Below are 24,956 nucleotides of genomic sequence, written 5' to 3' on the forward strand. Positions count from 1 at the left end.
GTTATTTAGTGTGGCCTTTGGAAGGGAGGAGACATTAGCAAATGAAATGCTATGCAATCACTTGCAACTTGTGAAATTATTGTTAAAGTGTAACTTGGTATCTTGAAAAAAAAGGTTACTGATAACTTTGGTAGTTAGTAGTCATGAAATCGTTTACAGTGCTATTTATACTGTCAGAATCGTGATGCTGAATTAGAAATGTAATACAATGATTCACTCATTAAAGTCTCAAAACATATTTTGGCATCCGTCACAAAATATTGGTGCCTTATTATAATGGTTAACATGACATTTAGATTACTCCAACTTCCAATCATAAACAGGTGTGGGATGCTGGAACATACGAGCTGAAACAGGAGCTGACTGGTTTGAACCACTGGGTGCGAGCTTTATCTGCCACACAGGATCACCTGTTCAGCGGGTCGTATCAAACAATCAAGGTCAGCACACTTACTAGCTAAGCTGTATCAAAACAAAACATTTAGGATACAAATTATTTAGTATTTTGTACTAACAGTTTGCACTGATTACATTCATATATATATATATATGCTTAGTTTCTCAAGTGATTTTATGTCCACTGGATTGTGTCATATGTGCAGAGTTCAGACCCAGTGGTAGTGGAATTGCTTCACTGAAATTGGGTAACTAGTTTTGCTTGACAAGATATTTGAGCAAATTGTTTTCCATGAGTATTATCTTGTAATGTTTCTAATATGTGTATGACTGATGTCACTGACTCTGGTTTGTGTGTGTGTAGATCTGGGACTTGGTTACCCTGGAATGTGTGCGTAACCTCGACACGTCTGGTGGCAGTGTCTACAGCATCACCATCACCAACCACCACATCCTCGCAGGCACATACGAGAACTGTATTCATGTGAGTCTACCTACATCAACTTATAGTCCTCTGCGCAATGTATTGCTTGTTAATGGTAAAAGATGTGTTCAGTTCATGAAACATGAGCTAACATGGTCATGGTCTTACACCTACACTAAATGTGTAGGAATATTGTCAGCTGGGAAACAACCAATGGAAATCACAGAATCCTGCTTTGTCCTTTTTATCCCCCCGGCATGTAAAGCGGGGGGATATAGTCGACGCCTCGTCTGTCAGTCCATCCGTCCATCATCATTTTGTTTCCGGAGCATAACTCAGAAACCGTTCAATATTCTTAGACCAAACTTGATAAATATAGTAATCTCAGCCTGTGGTTCTGCCTTTTGCTATTTACAGATTTTTGTCATTTATAAGTTTTTTGTTTTTCCATGGAACATTTTGGTCTTAGTCTTATGGTGGGGTAGGCTTCGTTTCCGGAACTCAATAACCATTCAATATTTTTCTGCAAAACTTGGGAGATATATCAATCAGAACCTAAAGTGTTGCCTTTTGCTATGTACAGGTTTTTGTGATTTATTATTTTCTTGGTTTCCATGGAAACATTTCGGACATAGTCTCAAAAGTGAGAGGTGTGTTTTGTTTCCGGAGCATAACTCAAAAGCCGTTCAATATTTTTCTGCAAAACTTGGTAGATATATCAGTCAGAAGCTGAAGTGGTGCCTTTTGCTATGTACAGGTTCTTGTGATTTATCATTTTCTCGGTTTCCAGGGAAACGTTTCGGACTCAGTCTCAAAATGGAGGGATGGGCATCTGAAATTGTGACTTTGCTGATTACAGATATATGGCATTTATAATTTTCATGAATTCCATGGAAACAATTCAAACTTAGTCTCAAAGAACAACGAGTAACTGTCAGATGATTTGTCCTTTCAAACATGTGGGGACGGGGGGTGGGATATGTCATCCTCTGATGACTCTTTCTTTGGGGGCTGGGAACTGAATAGCGGAGGTTGGATGGGGCAGGGAAGGGGTGTGCATGTAGGTGGGTTGATGTTGTGGGTGGAAGGGGTACAGGTAGATGCACAAAGGGAATCAGTGGCAGATTATTTCATTTGGGGGACAATTTTTGTGTCTATCACAAATTTGTCTGTGTGCGTGTCTTTTTAGTATGCATGCTATGAATTCAAACTGGAGTTTACTGGAGTCTAGTTAACAGAAACAAAGAGAAAAACGCCAAATTTCTTTTGTGATGGACAAGTAGCTATGATATTTTCTGACGTCCATAAGGGTTATGGAACTCTTAGCATTTATAAATCTTTAAATGATGTGTTTGTGTATCAGGTATGGGAGCATGGCACTTACAAGCAGGTGACAACGCTGATGGGTCATTCCGGCACAGTATATGCTCTAGCCCCCCTTCACACAGCATCAGGAACAAAAGTCTTTAGTGCTTCCTACGACAGATCTCTCAGGGTAAGTGTCATATATGACAGATCTTTCCAGGTAGGTGTCAAAACTGATATATTCCAGATATCAACAGAAATATCACAGTCACTGAACTGTCTGATCCAGGCTTTGTTGTACTCAGTCTGAGATATAGCTTGAATCTTGGCATCTTTGAAGAACAAACCAAAACAACACTCATGTCTTGGAGGTAATGGAGCTCACAACCACAGAATTTTCTGAACCGTTTTGAAATTTGATTCCATAATTTTCTATGTCTTCATCCCTGTTAATGATCATTTGTTATTATTGTTATTATTATGTTTGTGACATCTCTTCTGAAAATAAAGGTCCAAGATGTACATGTATGATATAACACGACCAACGGGCATTATTGAAAAGTAAGCCTGCTTAACGCAGCAAATGCCCATGTGCTGAAGGTCCACGGGCAATTCCCAAGGGAAGTGAGCTTTCTTTTCAATAAGGCCCACAGGTTATGTTGTATCCAACTTATAAACCAACGGAAGATATATACTTTATATATAATTTCAGTATTTGGTACTCACTGATCAGCTGGGATGAGACTGGTAGTCAATGCCTGGTCTTGCACGCACAGTGCACATGCGCTGCCCACACTACTCATCTTGCAAGACACGTGGTTAATACTGAGAAACAATTGCAAACCTCACAGCGATCCTTGTAGCATAGTGAATAAAACCACAAAGCCAGTAAGCTAGGGGTTATATGTTCGAAATCAGGTGTATCCACTACGTGTCAAATTTTATGATCATATTTAGTAAACGCAAGACAAAGTCCTATCAGTCTTCCAAAACAAGTATTATTTCAAAGTTCCTTAGCAGAGGGATGTTATTAAGATAATGCCCAGAGCAGAGGGACGTTATTAAGATAATGACTGGGTCAGAGGGACATTATTTAGACAACTGCCAGAAGAAACGGGATTGTATCAAATTTGTGGGATGTTACGAAAAGAAATGTCCCCCGAGAACAATAAAATGATGTCACTTGTTTATAACAAATGGTACACAAGTGTTTTGCTTCATGGACCAATTGATTCCTGCTCTTTTAATAATGAGAAAAAATTAGAAAATGTTATATTTTAGACAGACACATACAAATTCTCATTTGTTTCAAGGGATACAGTTCTTTTTTCAACTTTACATAATCAGCTCTTTTCCACTTTTTCAGAATCTGAAGAACCAGTTTCTGACAAGAACGCAAATTTGTTCAGTTCTGATTTATTGCAGAAACAGGACAGTGGGAGTGCTGAAATAATGAACAAATCATTGTGCATGGAGATTTGACGTAATTGTTTTGCTACTTCTCTGCATCATAATTGTTGTATCTGGAATTCCTTTTCAGCCATCACTGTATTGTGTTGTAGATACATGTATATTTACTTGCAGACCACTTCAAATATTAATAGCTCACGACAGTGTCAAATCAAAAGTTACTGCAAAAATTACACATCTTTAAAGTTCTTCATTGGATGGTCATTTACCAATTTGTGGAAAGCTTTGAGATGACCCCTGTTAATGATCTTTGAACCTTTCTGCTTTGAAGTTTACTAGTATGACTCATATTGACACTCAGCAGAAGGAAACTTGAAAATAAAATCAGAATGTCATGAAACATGGAAATTGTGATTTTGTCAAAAGATCATCTTTTAGTGGGAATATGGAAAATTTTCCACAACACATTCTCCTTGAGTGATCTTTCAACATGGGGAAGTATGACTGTTACTGTCATTAAGAAAACTGGCAGACAAGTTTGGACTGACGTTACTGCCAACTCTAATGAGGTAGAGGATGTGAAGCCTCACACTGTGACAGTTCAGTCAGTCACATAAAGATTATTCTGGCTGTAATTGGAAAGGAAATTATTGCGAAACAGGTCATTAAGGCAAAGGGGCTCTTTTGCATCCTGAAAGTGGACTGTTGAAGATCCTCTCAAATGATCAGAAATAAAAATGTGAAAAGCACTGCCCTGGAGTCATTTCATCAACTCATGTCCTTCACAGTGCATAGAATGAATGTCTAAAAAATACTTGTGAAGCCATGTACATCATAATTCTTTAACAAATAATGATGTTGGTGTGTGGTTTTCAATGTGTTTTTACTTTTAGGTGTCCTTTTTTCTGCAGTAGCTACCTTGATTGTTGACAGTTCATTTGATACTGTTGAAAGTCCTAAAAATAAAACAGTTGTTTAACAAACTATTTTGACACAGTTCACTGTTTGTTACGAGGGAGGCGTGCAGAGAAAGGGATAGCCAGGTATTCGAGAAGCGTGTGAATAAGTGCTGACTAAGTTATTAATTCATTAACCTGTGCTGTGCTATCTCTATCCTTCCTCACACACCTGGCTGTCTCTCCCTGTCAGTATTTTAATGATAGTTTGTTAAACAATTTTTTTTAGCTTCAACTGTTATAAATCCTGCAAAAAACCAACAAAGTTGGTGTGATGTTTTGATAATGTTCACCAACTGAATATCTTAGGATTATTAGTTTTCGAGTTGCCATCCATCTCTCTGCTCTTGAGCCCAATGGACTACAGCACCTCTTGAATAGGGACTCATATTTTTATAACATGTATGACGATAAACTTAGCACCTCTTGACAAGGGACTTACCTTTTTGATATCATCTAACAAGGTGAGCTACAGTGCCTAGCAACTCTTGACAAGGGACTCATTTTTTTATATCTTGTAACAAGATGATCTTCAGTACCTAACACCTCTTCAAAAGGGACTCATCTTGAAAACTCATGTTTTTGATATCATGTTACAAGGTGAGCTTCAGCACCTAGTACCTCTTGGCAAGGGACTCATCACTGCCTTATTGTGCTTGATGATAGTGCTGTCTTCAGGAAGCAATCTTGGACTGAGTGGCTTCTCAGTACTCTATACTTGTATTGTCATTACAGTGGGTCTTTAATGATCATGTGCTGGTGGTGTGTCATCATCACCCTTCAGCTTCATGTTGTGGGACATTAGGGAGCCAAAACTCCTTAAAGTTTGCTGCTTTGCAATTTGTCGTTCCCACTGGCTGAATTTTTATTTTTAAATTTTAACTTTGCCATTATGACATTGACTTTTTGACTTGCATGCATAGTTCCAGCACTGTCTTTCCAGGCCATGGCCTTTTCTGTCACTGACTGCTTAGATGGCCACTGAAGTTGAGATTTTGTTGGAACATTCCTGTGTGTAGAATTGAATAATTCAGTGGTACACATAAGCTGCATATCTGTATAAATTGCATAAATATTTATGTGAAAACTCAACTCCTTGTAAGTCTGTATGTGCAAGTACACATGAATTTTGTAAATATCCAGTAAATGTGATTTTACATGCGTACACACAATAGCGTCAAATCTTAGCTTGTTTACTAAGGTATATTGAGAGGTTTATTTTAGGACATGAACTTGGCAACTTGCATTCTTTCTGATGGTTTCTCATATTACAGATCAAATATAAACAACAAACACTAACATTTAAAATTTATTATTTCTTTACAATTAATGGAAAGTGGCAAAGTACCCAACTGAGTTTGGGTGAGGTGTGTACAGTCTGTTTGGTTACTCAAAGGAAAATTAGGATATCCTATTGAGATGAAGGAAAGAGAGTACATACTATTAAGTCAATTACCCAAAACATTATCGGTAGCTGTGAATAAATACTCACTCAACATCAGCTATTTAATTTACCTGAACTGCGTGATTGGTATACAGTGTTCATCATATCAAGGCTGAACTACTTGGAAGGCAACTAATTATTAGTTTGTCAATGGTTTGGTTGGCTTAAGTGATTGAAAGCCAGTCATCAGTAATCCATTACCTCAAACATTTAACCCACTGAAATCAATATCAGACCAGCAAACACTTCCACTACTACAAACAATTTACATTTATCTGGTCAAGGTAAGGTTGAAATGGGCCTGATCGACACAGTAAATGACAGACGAAGGTTTTTGATGTGGTATTTACTTAGGTACATAGAAAAGTCACCAACGTTTTTTGATGTCGGAAACTCAGAGCAATGGCAGATGTCCCGCTAATGAGAAAAGCAACATGCAACAGACGCATTAGGTGTGCTACACTTAGAATAATCTGAAACTTTAACTCTAATCTTCTATAAATCACAAAATTTGTGAGTCCCACTCTTTTTGCAAGTGGCGAATAATAGATGTTTTTGTGTCATGCTACCTTTGCGACTTGACTCATTCTCCAAAAATAAAGGTGCAACTAGAAGTTCTACCTAAAGTAAATCCACTCACATATTAAAGGTTGCCGCTAATCTTGAACCAAGCTCAGTAGAGTACTTCCATGTTTATGCAGTCAGTGATAAACGTTTGAGTCTGAAGTGGAAGTCCTGCATGACTGTGGACTCTCCTCCCACACAAGGTCGATGTACCTGATATACTGATCAAAGTGGGATGGAAACTCACTAACTCACTTCAGTAGTACACTGAGATAATGAACCTTGCACTTACATTGATTTTTATTACCTATTACAACCTACTCAGCCTTCGAAAGGAATTTCTGGAAACAGCTCTCTTTAAGTGTGTAGTTCTGATTCCTTGCGTGGGTTAGCAGAGTAAAGCCCACATGCATCCAGAATAACGATAGATTGCATTTTACTTAACGTCTTCAGTCATTTTTCTGAGAGATATGTGTGATATCCTTCATTAGTAACATTGGGACAGTAGGGTAGCCTAGTGTTCAGAGTGTTCGCTTGTCATACTTGAGGTTCAGGTTAAATTCCCCACGTGGGTGCAATGTGTGTAGCCCTTTCCTCAGGTGTCAACTCTCTTGAATTGCAGGAATGTTGCTAAATTGGCATAAGAACTCAATGGTTTGCTCGTTTACTCTCTCACTCACTCACTCACTCACTCACTCATCTGTGTAGGATTCTAAGTTGATCAGATGCTAGGTGTAGCTATCTTTCTAAGTGAGCTTGTTCCCTACTCTTCCTTTTACTGCAAACATTTGTCACTTTCGTTTACTCAGTGCTACGATCGTTGTTAAATATAAATAGTGTTGCGAACTGGTTGAAATCTCACAATTGATGATTGTTTTATTATGTCATATCATAAACTTCCTGGAAGTTCGCTCATCACGCCGAAGCCCCAGGTTCGATTCCCCGCATGGGTAGAATGTGTGAAGCTCATTTTCTTGTGTCCCCCACCATGATATTGCTGGAATATTGCTAAAAGCGGCGTAAAACTAAACTCACTCCCTCACTCCTGAGATGTTAAATCATGACTGAAGGAAGTGAAGAGAGTTTTCTAGGAATAAGACATGTTTCCAGGCAGTGACAACTTCGAAGTTATGTTCCACAGTGTTTCTGATTGTAAGAAAATGTGATCGTTTGCTTGGTGTTTGGTCACTGCAACCAATTATTTATTGTTTAAATTAATTGGACCAGCACTAAATGTTACCCTGTGCATATGACCAATTTTCAGTTTTGTTTTTTTATCAGAAAATTCACTTTTTCGGCATATTTTGAGCTTTATTGGACTATTTTATAAACATGTACCTGTCATGTACCTCTTATCCAACAAATATTCCCCACATGTGCCGTCATATGTTGCATATGTAAGGACTAACAAACACACCAAAGCCACTCATGCATGTCATTGTACCATGCTGAAAGTTTGGACGGGCACCCATTGGAACAGGACACTTGACATCAAGTGTATGGTCTTGACAGAGAGAAGAATACATGTTCAAGATTGCTGAAAGAATTTATTTAGCTCTAAACCAGTCCTCCCTAGATGTCATCCTTATTCAAGCCATCGAAACACTTTAGAGGTTATATTAAATCCTATCCAGGTCACAGCAAATCATTTAGAAGACATTTCAGGCGAAAAAGCATGTTGACCATAGCAACTGGATAGTAGTTTGCTATGGCAACATGTCACCGAGGTCATGATCCCTTGTGAAGTCATGATCACTTGCGGCCCACCAAATTCAAATAGCGCACCAACTTCTCCAAGTATTCTTCGTCCTGGCCACGCCTTGGCTGTATAGCTTCAATCGGGCCAAACTGACCTGTAATAGAAAAGTAAAAATAGAAAAATCTAAATTCTGTCTAGTTGCAACAGAATGTATTATCTTCAAGTTGCCTGTTTTTGAAGTTTTAATATTGCTGATGGTATTAGGAAGTAGCAAGTTATTCAGTTCCTGTCAGAATGGCAAACTAGTGCTTCTGCATTCTTTGACTATAGACCTGTGTTCAGTTTCTGATGTGGGATGACTTGTCCTGTTGTTGCTGTGTAATGAACATTCTCAGTGAATCAGGTGGACATCATTGTTAATGTCCAGTACTCTCTGAGAGGTAGGGTAGCCAAGTAGTTAAGGCGTTCCCTCGTCACACTAAGTTCAATTCCCCACATGGGTACGATGTGTTAAGCCCATTTCTGGTGTCCCATGATATTGCTGGAATATTGCTATCATCTTCATAAAACCATTCTCGCTCGTCACACTTCACTGAAGTGTGTAAAGTAAATAGATTTTAGGTTACCAAAAGTCACCTGTTCAGGCTCTCATCAGCCAACGAATGGACAAGTGGTCTTTTCTATACCTGTAAGCTTTGAAAGTATCTTGTATCAGTTATACATAGGACATTTTCATTCACAGTGGTGGGCATAGCAGTATATTCAGGAGATTGGGGAGACTTTTCTTCCCATCATCAAAATGGGATTGTCATATATGTATGTGCTGTATCATTAAATGGGGAAGCATTTATTATTTTCAAATTGGCATCACCACTACACTATATATGAACTGATTACATGATAAAATCCTCTTGCCCATTTAGCACCTGTTTTAATTATCACTCACTCACACCTCCCAGGCTAATTCACTTACCTCCCAAACTAACCCACTCATTCTTTGACTGACTGGATCATTCATGCACTCACTGACTTGCTTACTCATGCACACAGCCACCCACTCTTTCATTGACTCACTCAGCCTGTTCACCCATTATTTGTCAAATAAATCCTCTTTTGTCTCTCATCCCTGCGATAACTTTTCTTCAGAACAAATCTGAAGATGAACAAGTCTGATGAACAAGCCAGAAGAAAACATGATTTGGGCAGACTGAAATTAGATAGTTGTTGTTTCTACCAGCAAGATGGGAGGTTAGTGATAGTGGAAACAGATATAATCAAGGTTAATGACAAATACCAGTATTTATGGCTCGCTTCCCCAGAGATACCTTTTATTACGTTCTATTTTTGTGCTAATCTGAAATTTAATGGTTCATTTTCTGATCTGGATTGTCATCTGATCCAGAAAGGTATAAATGATGGCAGCTTGGCTCCATAGTTGGTGTTTTATGGCAGACCCAGTCATACCAGATAATGGAAGGCTGTATAACAGTAGATAGGGTGTTGATCCAAGGTGATATGAGGGGCTGCTAGAGAATGGTCTCCATTATTAGCTTAAATTGATAAGTGTGATGCAAGTCTACCCAATGTACCTGAAAAAGCGGTAGTCACCATATGTTCAAAGAATTTTCCATATTCTTGGTTCTCCGTGATATCTTTTTTTTTTTTTTTAATTGAGGTTATGTTTTTCATCTATGGCAGTCCTTTGACTGTGACGTCCTTCTCAAAATAAACTGAACATTTCAATATCGACCTTTTCCCTAAAACTCCACACTATGCACCAACTCAGCATCATGACAGATGCAGCCTCCAGGACAGACACTTCCACGGAACCATAGGGCATAGCTTTAGATATGTCAGATTCTCTCTTAAATTCAAGTAACGTAATAATTTTAAACAATTTTAAATATCAGGTTAAAATATACAGATAGTTTGGAGTGACTTTTCTGGCATAATGTGTAACATTAGGATAACTGTCCTCAAGACCAGTTGAACTAACTTTGGTTTTGTTTCAGGTTAATTTCAAAGTTTGAAAAGATATTGTTTGAAAATGAATATAAAATGCATGTGTTTGGTACATATTAACTTTAATATGAAGAAAACAAAGACATACTCACTTTTTGTCACTCGATGCCACCTGTTGTTGTATGAAGGGTACGATTCGTAAGGGCCATATAATCTGTACGCTGAAACACAAGTCACAGTCAGTGGCTAATAGTATTTTCTAAACTTAGTAAATTAATCAATAAATAAACATAGGTAATTAGCACCTTTAACATTATTTTAAATATGAAAGAAATGTCTTCCATCTAATGCAGAGCTTGGCAATCACTAAGTGAGATTCAGTAACTTGATTGATGACCTTAAGTGAAATCCTTTGGACAAAATCATTCCCAAATTATATATGTTGTTGCTCGTAACATCAACCACTGGTTGGTGCTAGTCAGATATGACATTTTACTGTGGTAGATACAGAGTTATGTCTGTTAGTTGTCAGGAGTCATGGATATGGGGTTTAAAGGAATCTGTTGAGGTACAGGTTGGTTTATTTAGATAAAACGATTATGTGATTACGTATCCATATCTTCTGACCTTGTGACAGTATAAGAAGTCAGGATGACTTGCTGTTATTTCCTTAATGTCAGTCAGTAAATACACAGATATTGTTGTCAACACAGTTAGATTCTACTCAACAAGAAAACTATTTAAAACGACATACTGACATGAATTCATAACAGAATATGTATCAGTATTTCTTATCAGTGACCATGTGCATACGTTCTGTTATAGTCTGAATCAGTCAGAGTAGACTGGAAGGCCCAGAGGTGTAAGCGCTGTTGTGAAACCCAGATTGAATCTCACCATGTGTGAAACCAGTTCTTTTCATTTATTCCCATCAATATAATAGTTTCAAAATCAGTCTTAAAGGGAACTTGCAAACCATTGCAGTTCTTCAGTTAGTAGAGAATGTGTCTCAGATACTGCATATTGCACATTCAGTATATCCTTTGTACACATTTACCAGTCGTCAAGAAAACAGGGTTCAAAGACATTACTTTAGGGGGAAAGAATTGATTTCAGTCTTTTTATATTTGCATAGAATTGTTAGTGTTATTTCATCCTGTCGGAGAAGAAAATATTCTTTTTCCTTTCTCATCTTTTGTCAGTCCGAAACGAACAAAGTGCACTATATCCTTCAAAGAATAAAAGCCTACAGTCAAGCCAGTGAAGTAGCAAGGTTTTATGCCACTAAAGGAATTTCACAGTCAACATTGGTTTCACACATAATAACCATGTTGAGAATCGAAACCCAGACGTCTGAAACCCAAATTTTATGATTATATTTTGAGGCAATACTTCTCTTTATGGTTACAGATATGTGACATAACATATTGTATATTGTTTCCCATAAATTTCCCAAATATGTGACAACATATTGTGTATTGTTTCCCATAAGAGAATGAAGTGACATGGCAGTAGACCATTAGACTAATACTATGCACTGAATATATTTGGCAGTTGCAGGAAACAAACTTATTTCAAGTGCGTAGGTTGTTCATAGATTGCTAGGCAAATTCAAACCCCTTCTACACTGCTGTTTTCTGCAATGAGACATAAAGAGTCAAGTTTGTTCCAAACATTCGGGGTGGCCTTATTGGAGCAAGGAAGTTGATGTGATGAATGTGGACTGCCATATTGCCAGTTCTGGTAGGATTTTTGGTTTGAATAAATATATGCAGTTACCTAGCGGGTTTCATACCTGAGGGAATTCTCCCTACCCAAAATAGGGTACATGTAAATACAGTCAAGTCTCATTAATCCAACCTCCGCTTTGCCAACAATCAGCTTGATCCCACACTTTTGTTGGTAACAAATTGAATAAACGTAATAGTCTAAATTATTTAGTCCGACATCCACGTTAATCTGATAGTTTGCTGTGCGACGGATGATGTATTAACGAGACTTGACTGTATGTTTCATTTACACAGATAATCTGTATGTGTATAAAGAGATACTGAACAGAGGTTATTATCTAGATTAGGTATAATTATAAAGGAATATCCCTGTAACTGATTATTGTCATTTGAAGAAGTTAATGACCTCGTTTAGTGATAAAGTTACATCCATTCCATTCTCCAATTATGGGTCCCATTATTCCAAAATTTTCATTTTCATTGCCATTTGCTTGGACAACACCTGATACATATTAAGTAAGTGGGTTTGTTGGTTCTTATTTGACGTGTAACTGTATTAAGGAAAGTCAATACCATCATCATTTATGTTTTAGTATTGAGTCGTGACTTACATCGTCATGAGTTGTAGATGGTGCCTCAGATTGATTGCATTGTTCATGAGAGGATGTAATGGGAGACAACTGTCTCATCACAAATGTGAATATATCTGTCAAGAACTTTGTATATAGCGGCTTGCCTATTGCATTGCATTACAAAATCATGTGGTTTTCTTCTTTTTTCTTTTATGAATTAGTGAGCATGACCAAAGTTCAGTTGTTGGGTTGCACTGAATGTTTCTGCTAACTGCCTTACATTGGTTCTTCCTCAGAGTTGCAATTCTTTACTGTGCCAGGATCTGCTGATCAGGTGTCTATACGTAAAATTCCCACCAGTTTTATCATCATTAAGATTTTCATCCCAATTGAAACCTCCAGGAATTGTAACCTCTAATGCAAAATACACTCAACTAATTAAGTCATTTAATGGCTGTTAATAACTTAAAGGACATGATTGTTCATTTCAGCATCATCCCAAAAGTTGTAGTAGAGTTATGTCCCTTGGGTGTGCCAGAAACCTGTTATCTTGTATCAGACATTTTGTGATAGGAATACTGTCCAAATATACAATAGATTACTAGATTACTGCTAAAGGCTGTATCAACTGCTAAAGGCTGTGTCAACTGCTCCTAAGATTTAACCAGAGACTATATACCCTTTATACAGAAAAACATGATGAGCAACTATTTGTCCGGATCCTGTATATAAATCTTTACCAGGCACTTTATGTCCTTAACTAGGGACTATGCCTTTCATATATAAACCTTGACCAGGCACTATATGCCCTACATATGTTGTAGTCATATTGTGAAATCAGTCTTTTCGTGAAATGCCTTAAAAGCTGCAGTCAGTTCGTGAAATGACTTAAAGTGATAGCCATTTTTTTTCATTTTGTGTAACAACAATCAATATACTACGGTCATTTCATGAAATTACACTTCATTACATAATCTACAAAAGTGGATCAGAGTTTTCAACATCACTTATTTGAAACTTTTGTGACAGCATTTACACCTGTTCATTTGACACTTGCTGTGTCCAAAGCAGACACACATCACAAACGCCTGTCCACCACATATAGATGAAATGAAATTTCATGAAATGACTTCAGTACATTGATTGTTGTTACACAAAATGACACGAAGTGGATGACCCTCCTAGAAATTTTTAGTCATTTCATGAAATCTGAGTGTAACATATATAAACCTTAACTAGGGTCGATGTGGCCTATATATAAACCTTAACTAGGGTCGATGTGGCCTATATATAAACCTTAACTAGGGTTGATGTGGCCTATATATAAACCTTAACTAGGGTCGATGTGGCCTATATATAAACCTTAACTAGGGTCGATGTGGCCTATATATAAACCTTAACTAGGGTCGATGTGGCCTATATATAAACCTTAACTAGGGTCGATGTGGCCTATATATAAACCTTAACTCGGAACTATGCGGTCTGTATATAAACCTTAACTAGGAACTATGCGGTCTATTTATAAACCTTAACTAGGGACTATGTGGTCTGTATATAAACCTTATCCAGGGACTGTAAACAATATAATTAACCTTATTTAGGGACTATGTGTTTCATACATAAACCATGACCAGGGACTATATGTTCTATATTTTAACCTTAGGTGAGACCAATTTAATTTCCTGTTTTATGCATTTTTATCTTCAGAAAGTCAAAAGACAGGAGGGAAAAAAAATACAAATAAAATCACTAATCAAAGTAATATTCGTCTAAGTACTCAAAGTATTTTACTTTTGACAATTTATGAAGTGTATATGAGGCAAGAAACACTCTAAAAAATGTTTTCTTGTCAGTTTACATTTTTGGCCAATGAAAACATTAGGACTTTATTTTTTGAGCGGTGAAAATTCAATTTTTTTTAATCTTTTTTTCTGATACAGAAGGCAGATCTGTAAATTAAGAAATCAAATTGGTCTGGCCTTAACTAGGGACTCTCTTAATTTTGGACTATAAACAGGAACTACATAGTCATCATAACATTATTGTTTCAACCTTGAAGTGGAACTGTACTCTTCATTGTCTTTACCTTAAACAATGACTAATCCAGACTTCGTTATTGCCTCAGCAACAGTGATGAAATGTTGGAGTGACACCATCGTTGGAATAGCCAGAATTAAACTGCAGTGTGATACATGAGTGAGTGAGTTTTGTTTTACACCACATTTGGCAATAATCCAGCTATATGGCGCAGGTCTGGAAGTAATCAAGCATGGAACAGACAATCCTGTGATCCAATGAATGAGCATCGATCTCCACAATTGGGATACAATGACGTGTCAACCAAGTCATCAAGCGGGACCACCTAATCCTGTTAGTCACCCCTTACAACAAGCGTGGATTACCGATGATAAATTCTAACCTGAACTCCTATTTTCGTCCCATGTGACTCACAGTGTAAGCTGTATGAAAGCATCTTCCAATTGTTATGAGCAAGATGCAGTGTATGCATTCCTTAAGACCCTGACTTGTCGCAGACAGATATATGGAACACAATGTTTGGATAATCAGATATGTCGATCGGGATTGGTTGGATAGGCAAGTGGTTACAGTGTTCATTTGTCATGCTTATCCTCCTGGTTCGATTCTGAACGTGGGTAAATGTGTGGAGTTGATTTAATAATAATAATATGTGTATTTATAATGCGCTGAATTCCACACATAAAGCATGCTCAAAGCGCTACATTAGGTATTTTCCCTCGATCACCGGATGTCAATCTCAACAGCACATCGTATTTCAATCTCAACTCCCTGGGGAGTATACAACTCTTGCTGCCACTAGGCGCACCGAGTTTATTGTGGCTCTCTCATCCTAACGAGGTACCCATTTGACAGCTGGGTGGACTGGGACACATAGTCACAGCACTTTGTCCAAGTTTACTGCACGTTGCTGTACCCGCAACTAGGTGTATGCACGTGTTCATGTGGCCACCATCTGGTCATATGCCAACGGATTCGTGGGTTCTTTTAAGTGCACAGGGTTGCGTACTGTACACTAGGGGTTGTGACAACACTGAAAGAGTCTGCACACAAAGTTGACTCCAAGGTTTTTACACCCGGTCACCCGATTTCTAGTGTTTTCTACTATGATGTTATCAAAATCAAGTTAAAACATTTACGCTTGACATATTATGAGGATGATTGTTGTGTACATGAAACAATGCTAGAGTATTATCCAAAACTGTGTTCCACAGGAGATACAGCTTGTGCGAGATCAAACGATATCTTCTAGGAGATATCATTTTGACAGTAGATTTTGTACAATACTCTGACTTCATGAACTTGACACCGTCTGACTATACTATGACATCACTGCACTGCAAAGCAAAACCATATTCAGAGATGTACATTTTTCATTAAGAACTAATGAAAAGTGATTTTTTATGATTAATAGAGTCTCACCATCGAGTCATCTGATATCAAATGTATCGACACTCATTGATAAAAGTAAAAATATTTTCTGCAAACCTGGAATATTTGTAACTTTATCAATTCATGGTGATATATTTGGCCTCAAAAATCTGGAGTAGTATCTATTCACTGCTCTGTTGTTATGTGGCAGTAGATAGTAGAGAAAGTCCAAATGACACCTATTTCTGATGCACCTGTCAGCTATTAATGGCAGTGATTGCTGAGGAACTGGATAGTGCTGTCTCTTGTCATGAATGTCTTAAAGTGTGACACCATCTAAGTTTGTATTGTTTGACCTTTAGAGAGTATTAATTTGCTTGACTTTTATGTTGTCTATTTGTGTTAGATTACTGTTGAACTAGACAAGTAATGATGCTACTTACATAGTAACTAGTCAGTGGGTGAAGACTAATAATGCTTAAGTGCGCATTGAAAATATATCCTTAGTGTAACCAATTTTTATCAATCATATTTGATGATGATGGTGTTGAACTTTATAAATGCAGCCCCCAGTCACTTGTACCTAATTAAGTGTAAGGTTTGAAGAGTCAAGGTATTACTGATTCCTACCACCCCAACCACTCATACAGATTGGTTTACAGAAGGCTTTGTCGTCAACTTGTCAAGATTGTCATAGAACGTTCCTGTATCCAGACAAATGTCAAGTATTCAAGTATGTACACATTTTAAGGGAACATTTATTGACAGGTTCTTACTGATTTTACATTAGTAAGTATGATATTACATCGCTTTCAGCAATATGTCAGCAATATCATGGTGGGTCACCCGAAGTAGACTTCACGCTTTGTTCTCATGAGGGAAATTAAAACTGGGTTTTTGGCATGACGGGCAAATGTTTTAACCGTTAGGCTACCCCACCACCCTATTGACTGTATGTTATAATCACTGCTTGTGAGTGACAGATAAAACTTTACTGTAATTTGTTGTCCTCCCACATATTTTTTTTTTGTCAGTTACGTATTTGCTGGTGCACGTGCAAGTTGTGTTTATATGCAGAGATTGGACAATCCTGTTGTTATGTCCTCCAAGCACTGTGTCAAAACTGACAGCAAGTGGTTTACCAGTACATAATTTATGTTTTAGCAATATCACATCAGGAGCACAAGATGTTTACTTCATGTTGGATTCAAGTAAAAAACAAATAACATTTTGGCATTAGAAGAACGAGCATGCCAAGAGGCATATGTATTAGATTGGTGGTCTGAAGTGTCATGAAACATCACAGCAGAACTTGTATTGTCTAATATGGACACAGCTTTCTTGTCAATTTATTTTATGTGATATAGATGCTGCTTCTAATCAACTACATGAGAAAGACACTACTTTATTGTCATTTAAAGATATGGACACTGATATAGACTCTACTTATTTGTCATGTAAAGATATGGACACTGCTTTCATATCAATAGCATGATAAAGAATTTATTTTTTAGTCATTTTAAGATATGGACACTGCTTTCATGACATAGACTCTGCTTTTAATCAATACAATGATTAAAAACACTGCTTTTAATCAGCTACATGATATAGGGCACTGCTTTTAATCCGCTACATGATATAGGCACTGCTGTCTCGTCAGTTACAAGATGTAGACACTGCCTATATATCAAGAACATGATACGGACACTACTACGTGTCAATTACATGCTGTAGACACTGCTCTTATGTCAGATGGTGATATTGACATGGTTGCCCTGTCAGTATACCAACTGTTTAGCAGTCCCTATACGGGTTATCGGGTTATCGACGTAATTGTTTCTATGTTGTTGGATCATCGTAATAATGCATTGTTTCTGTATAGATCAGGGAAAGAACTTGTGTCAAGGGCAGATGTGTATCATGTTACTGAGAAATAACTGAAGTAGATTTTAATGAAAAGTTTGAAAGTGGGGATAGATTGGTTTCTGGCTAACCCTTAAGCTTTCGTATGTGTTATTTTTTATGGATGTTTTATGCTGATAACCAGTATCAAGCATTTGGTGATTGTCTGAGACATCAAGGATTACTGGGGGAGCTTTATCTTTATCCAATAATGCACAGAAGGTGAAGACATCATCACAGCAATAGACTATTGCTACTGAGACTTTGCTGTGAGTTGTAGTGAGATCATGAGTTGATGGTACCAGCTTGCTCACAGATTGAAGCCATTTCAAAGCTTCCTGTCATTAGATACTAACACTGTTACATTTTATGATATGTTAGAAAGAAGTAAGAATCTTATCTTAAGTTTCAGGGTGTTGACGCTTCTGCAAGAATTCAAAATGACAAAAAAATGAGATCATGAAATGCCATACTACCTCTTCATGTGAAGAATGATTCACTGAACAAAGTTATCTTTTCAATATATTTTTTGAATTATGTTGAACTTTTGAACTCAGAAGTCAGCCTTAAAGGTTAGTCTTAGTCTTAGATTACCATTATTAATTTGAAGAACATGAATGCCTGACAATTTCTAATGTGAAATTCATCTTTATTGTTTTGTCACATTTTGTTACTCCCATTCATCTGACAAGGGAGTAATCCGTACATGTGCTTTGTAATTATTTCTTCATCTGGACTATCAACTGTATAACTCTCACATCACATTTCAGTAAAGAGCAAGGTACTTCTTGATTAAATATGATTCTCCTGACCAAAACACTAATTCTAAAACATACTTAAATATCAAATCCTGCGAATACATTTTTCACATTCTACTTATAGAGACTTGTGTATATCATGTAGATTGTGTTAGTATCAGTTTATCAAGATAAATATTTTAAAGTTTTCTAGAGTAACTGGTTAACACTACATGTTGAACTTGCTTGATAATAAACACAGTCGTATTGTTTTCATAGGGTTTATTTAACGTGACTATTGATGCTTATTTCAAAAGATCTTGCTCTGATTAACAGATCTTTGAAGTGAATGTGAACAGTATATCACTCATAAGTTTTTTTTAATGCTGAAATGACAATTTTTTGGTGATGAACAGAACTTGGAAGTGACTTTGTGAACAGTAAGTTACTCATACTTGTATTAATTCCTGGATAAGGAGTCCACATTTGTTTTGATGTGTTTATATGGATTTTAAACAAAGTTTCATTTTTTTTCTTCAGAAAGTATTCTTAAAAGTTTCAAAGTTTGTACTCACCATGCAAAGACACAATAACACATACGAGAACAATAAGTGACAGTTGTAGGGAAGATATCCTCATCATATCCGGAATTCCTACGGTCCTTTTCCTTCCTTTCCGGATATGTTAACCTGTCCGCTGTGTCCTGACCCTCACTCTCCCTTCCGACCCTCCAGACAGCCTTTAAATACCTTGCCAGAACACATGACCACAGACGCTGTTTCAAGCCAGTTGAAGTGTTATCAGTGGTCAGGTATACAGTAGCGACGTTCATTGATTGGCAATAGGTGGGGGAGGGTTTATTGCGCTGATTATCTTAGGTTTGATGTTACATGTATTAGTAGTTGTCAGGTACACTGTAGTTAGAAAGTCCTTGATTGGTGGAGGTTGGAGGGTTTGTACTATTGATCATGTAATGCTCACTGTGGTTGGTATTGTGTGTTGTTAGATATCAGGGAGACAGTAGATGAGGACTGTGATTGACAGGAGGAGGAGAAGGGGTTGTCGGGAATACTTCCATAGAATCATGAAGGTGTGTCATTAGTTGTCAAGTAATTGTCATGTTGCACAGATTATCATCCATGGGAATAGTTGTTACAATTAATTTGATGAATCAAGTTGTTATGATCACAGGGTTGAAAAGTTTATAGCTGTTTACTCAAAGCCATCTTTTTAATGTCTATATTCAGTTGTAATAATTGTTCTTACTTTGTCACCGTAAACAAATTTTTCACGTTTTATCAATTAAGATATTAAATTAGAATTATGTATTTTGTTGTTAATTACTAAGACACCTGAGTGCAGCACAGGAGGATTATATGTATGACTTGGGATGTGTAACAAACAGAGCAGAGAATTGGTCCATCTGTAGCATTTACTCAACCGACATGGGTTGCTGAAGATTTCATGCAATATGTTGTATTCAGTCAATGACTGTTGATACAGAGAAAAACATACAGTATGGTAGTATATGAGTGTGGTTCAGTATAAGGACTGGTAACATGTTATAGCGGGAAATATATTTCTCTCAGCTTCAGTAATATGAGGAGATTTTAGAAGTATATTCTTACTCCTGAATTAGGTGTTTTTTGTTGTCTGGTGTCCATCTGAAAAACTATCAAGACAGCATCAATGCATTTTCATTTCATTGTGATGGTTTAATAAAGTCCTTGAAGGTAACAGATGAGTAAGTAGTCATTTATGGGAAAAGTCTTTACTATGACGCCAGCGTTTTAGCGTAGATCAGGAAAGACTCTCTACAGAATATGATGCCAAATATGTGTAGTTGGTGGCTGGTCATCAGTCATTGACCAACATATTGAGAGAGGTTAACATGAATTATCCATAAACTGCATTTGCTTTATCATATATCTGGAATATTGGAGAGTGAGCCCATAAACAACAAACAAATACACTATCAAATATTCTCACTAGGACTGTAATAAGTCCACCATGTGTATCTTGATACACATCAGATATTGGACAATGCTTATTGGGAACAAATACAATACCTAGATGTCAGCTGATGTATTATTTACTGTATATAGTGAAGTCATTACTCAGTGATTATTGACGATATTTGTTTGTCACGACAATGACCGGTGACAACCTTGCTGTCAAACTGAATATGTAACAGTCCTGACTCTTAGCATACCTGGATTGGATATATTCAGTTGTGTCTACATTGTTTCAAGAAAAATTAAGACACAAATTCAAGCAAATAAACTGCTTTTTAAGAAATTCATGAAAAAATATGGTTCAGTCAGTGAATACACACTTAACACCACTAATTCACACATTTTGGATGTGCACTATTTTGTCCTTAGTCAGAATGCTGTCTGACTTAACTGCCAGACACAGAAAGGCCACCATGCTGGAAAATGATCAACTGAAAACAAACCTTGGCCATGTTTATACTCCAACCACTGTGAAACACATTTTCTAGCTACATTAAACATTGTTTATTGGATATTTTTTAATTCTCTGCTAGGCCAGACCAATTTTATTTCTTGTTTTACAGATTTTGCAAGAATAAGAAAAAGAAGAAAAAAATTTTCCCCTCTCAAAAAAATAAAATCTGCTTTATGAGGACAAATATCTGTAGAACAATAAATAAAATTGGTCTGACTTTTAGAGCATATTCCCAGTGTATGAGCTTGACACAAGACTTAGTGTCCATGGAAACTGATCAAGTACACTGCATTGCATACACAAGGCTCAGTCAGATCTTCTTGTCAGTGTCTGATTACATGGTTACACGATTACAGAACTTAACGCAACATAGCTCATTAAATGTCATGTTTTTAATGCAATTGTTTTAACCACTTCCCTGGCGTTTGAAGTTACCATGACAGAATAGCTACTGGGATAACTTCCATCGAAATTAATTTTGTCTTTGTTTCAATCTAAGAAAACATTAATGGATCTATAGTTGTCTTTCCAAAAATATCCTTGTTCACATTATAAATGACGTGCCTTTATGATTTGAACGGGAACATAGGACCTGTGATAAGCATGATACAGTTTCCAATTACATGGACGTGGCCTGATATGTACGGAAGTCAGTAATAGATATATGTTATAATTTTGACACAAACATGTACAATACATGTACAATTGAAGAGGAGCACCAGTAGGAGGGGAGGTCGAAAACCTGCGAAAATCTGAACACAGTTCATGTAGGGCTAGAGCAGTAAGGGGTAACAGAGCGGGAAAGGTGATGTGGGTCAGTAACTGTGAAGAGGCAAGTCAGGATGCACTTGTGTGTGATTAATTCCTGCTCTTCTCATCATTGTGTGAATAATTGAACTAACCTACACCAAATTTTCCTCATTGAACTGCAGCAAGAGTAAGTACTGTATGCCAGATATACTGACTACACTGAGTGTTTGTTTTTCCAGAGATTAAGAGTTAGACTTTTTGCTTTAGAGTTTTGGTTGTTCTGCAAGTTCACCATAGCACTACTTTAACCATCAGAGATGGTTTTTAGAGCTGATATCATGAGTTGGAAAAGCATGTGATCAGCTCACAAAGATTAAATTACATTTGTGACGTCATTCCAGTGTCTGTCACTCCATCATATTTCAGGAATGGAGCGATGTGTACCAGGTTCATTTGTAAGATCATGATAGTTTCTACTCTTTGCATTATGTTTGTTATTTATAATTTCCAATACTTTGAGTGTAATTTAAGTCGGATAATGTCCTTGTAGCTCTCCATTCCTCAGAAATAATGTGTCTTCTCTCCTCCAGGACCTCAGCTCCACTATTTTCTGGAATGGAGAGTTACTCAGACATTACCCTCTACTTCCTTAGACAACCTTTTTCTTTTCTTTGATATGTCTTTCTGTGAATTACCACTTTAGAAATAGATTTTCACCCTCACTTATTAAACAATTTACTCGTATCCACACAAAACAGATTCAACAATTGTGATCCACAGCTTACATGTTCTGTGATAGAGGTATTGAGTATGGACAACATGATCTGTACTCAGTCACAGGTCAAACATCAGGGCGGTGAGGTATAGTTGTGTCACTTCTTATGTTCTGTTACAGGTATGGAGTATGGACAACATGATCTGTACTCAGTCACAGGTCAAACATCAAGGCGGTAAGGTATAGTTGTGTCACTTCTTGTGTTCTGTTACAGGTATGGAGTATGGACAACATGATCTGTACTCAGACACTGGTCAGACACCAAGGCAGTGTGGCCTGTCTAGCTATCTCAAAGGGAAGGGTGTTCTCAGGGGCTGTAGACAGTCAAGTGAAGGTAAGCTACAAGAAATATCTGTCAATGGTGCTACTTTTTCCCCCTTAAACACATGAATCAAACATCTAACAAGGTGTGCATGACGCCAGTGACCGCACATGATTGTATTGTTCTGATGTCTCTGAATTGTATGTAGCTTTGAGTCAAAGAATCAGTTGGTACCACCAACTTTGAGTCATTTGGCCTGAACAAATCCTTCAACACCCTTTGAGAGTGAAATTCTTCATTGAGAAGTTGGTGCAGCAATGCCCATTCTTTAGGTGGACGAAGAACCTGGAAAATGTTCAAGAACTAGCCCAGAAATGTAAACAATTAAAGAAGTTGTTATCCATGAGATTTGTCTTGCATTGCTCATTTGAGTAGTCCTTACAAATAGGCTGTTGTAAGCTGAACTTGCAACTTCAACAGAAATTATGCCGTGTTTTGGCTTCAGACTTCAGACATAGATTTTTGTTTTATTGCAAACTGTTGAATGTCATTATGTCTTTAATTCAGCTACATCGTAAAACCATTTCAAATTCTTTGAAAACACTTTGGTACTTTGTGGGGCAACTGAGCCTTTTTACATCCAGGGTGCGAGGGAGTAATGTTTCTGGCAGACAAGCCAAGTCTGGTCCATCAGGACTCCTTCTTGTAACAGGTACATGCATCCTACGCTGGTCATAGGCAAGGATATAATGGAATAGTGTGTTTAGTGGGCGACAGATTCCATACTCACCAATCTTCCTGCCATTTGCAGTAAGCAAGTAGTTAGACTCTGAGACTTGACTGATACGATAATGCTAAAGGCAGCTTTTAACCCTAATTTCTCTCCTGTATATGTACAACTGGGGGACTGAGAGTTCACTGATCCATGTCACGAGTAATATATCGTGGGCACAGATGCTCTTTTGTATGTAAATGGCAAAATAAAAGGTCACCATGACAGCTATGAATGATGGTCTGATCGCAATCTGATCTGTTAATGACTTCATGGTATTATTGTAATAGTAAAATGAACTTAAATGGTAGGTGCACTCACAACTATTTATATGTCCTGAAGGATGTTAGCTGTTAAGTATTCTATTGTTGCATATATCCTGAACACAAAATGTTAGGGGTCATTATTCTTTTGGGGGACATTTTTACGATGTTTATGTCATGAAACAAGGATTACCGACTGATTGTACATTGTGTCAGATACTACTACTTACTTCCTGTAATGGTACATTGTGTCGAGCGAGATGGTGGTACATTTACACCCAGCAAATCCTGTATTGTGTGAGGCACAGCTGTCTGATGCAGACCCAGCTACTGCTGCACTGTGTTGAGTGTCAGTACACTTACAACCAGTTAATGCTGTATTTTGTTGAATAGGGTATCAAGCAGAATTGGACCACATCAAACTTTACGTATGATGCAACAGAATAGATCAGATATAAATATTTAGTGACTTGTTAAATACCATCAATCACAGGTTCATTTAGTCAAGTATTAGTTATTTGGTCCTATGGGTGATGTTTAGCTGATCAGGGCATTATCAACAGCTACAATATGAGTAGCCATTTGTTTCTGTTGGCCATCAGTAAACTTGTATGAATGTATTGATATTTTGTCTAACACCCATACAGAGTGTGTCAGATGAATTACAGTGAAAAACATGGTAGGTTGGATAGATAGAATACTGCGAGAGTAGTATCAAGTCTTTGAAGGGCATTTAGAAGTGAAATGCATAAGAACCTGATGAAGGAGTAAGCATTAACTCCGAAACGTTGTGTTCTCATATAAAGAATTTGATATCACCCAGCTGAAACGGCGCCATGGTTGACCATGGTCAACCATGGCTTACCACAGTAAACCATGGTATTACCATGGTTTACCGTGCTAAACCGTGGTCACCAACATTTCTAGACCATGGTAGACCATGGTCTAACATGGTCATCATGGCAGACCATGGTCATTATAGACCATGGTCACCAGTAACCATGGTAGACCATGGTCTTTTCCATTTTACCATGGTAGACCATGGTCATCACAACTCATGATCACCAGAAACCATGGTAGACCATGGTCATTGACCTTTTGCCATGGCAGACCATGGTCATCCTAGACAAAACCATGGTAAAACATGGTGTTTTCG

At 37.4% G+C, this 24,956-nt stretch overlaps 1 protein-coding gene and 1 long non-coding RNA gene across 2 annotated transcripts in view; one reads left to right on the forward strand and one right to left on the reverse strand.

Annotated features, from left to right (window-relative positions):
• Positions 1-24,956, forward strand: part of LOC137284993 (E3 ubiquitin-protein ligase TRAF7-like) — a 146,445-nt gene that overhangs the window by 104,821 nt on the left and 16,668 nt on the right. Inside the window, exons 17-20 of the mRNA XM_067817097.1 lie at positions 324-440; positions 761-880; positions 2,184-2,315; positions 22,718-22,837. Of these exons, the coding sequence (XP_067673198.1) occupies positions 324-440; positions 761-880; positions 2,184-2,315; positions 22,718-22,837 (489 nt within the window). The remainder of the gene's footprint in view (positions 1-323; positions 441-760; positions 881-2,183; positions 2,316-22,717; positions 22,838-24,956) is intronic.
• LOC137284316 (uncharacterized) lies at positions 8,027-19,337 on the reverse strand. The gene is made up of 3 exons (XR_010956890.1): positions 19,085-19,337; positions 10,313-10,381; positions 8,027-8,352 (listed from the first exon to the last, which is right to left on the reverse strand). It is a non-coding gene; the product is annotated as an uncharacterized lncRNA (long non-coding RNA).

Source organism: Haliotis asinina, chromosome 5, assembly GCF_037392515.1.
Source record: "Haliotis asinina isolate JCU_RB_2024 chromosome 5, JCU_Hal_asi_v2, whole genome shotgun sequence".
NCBI classification, from domain to species: domain Eukaryota; kingdom Metazoa; phylum Mollusca; class Gastropoda; order Lepetellida; family Haliotidae; genus Haliotis; species Haliotis asinina.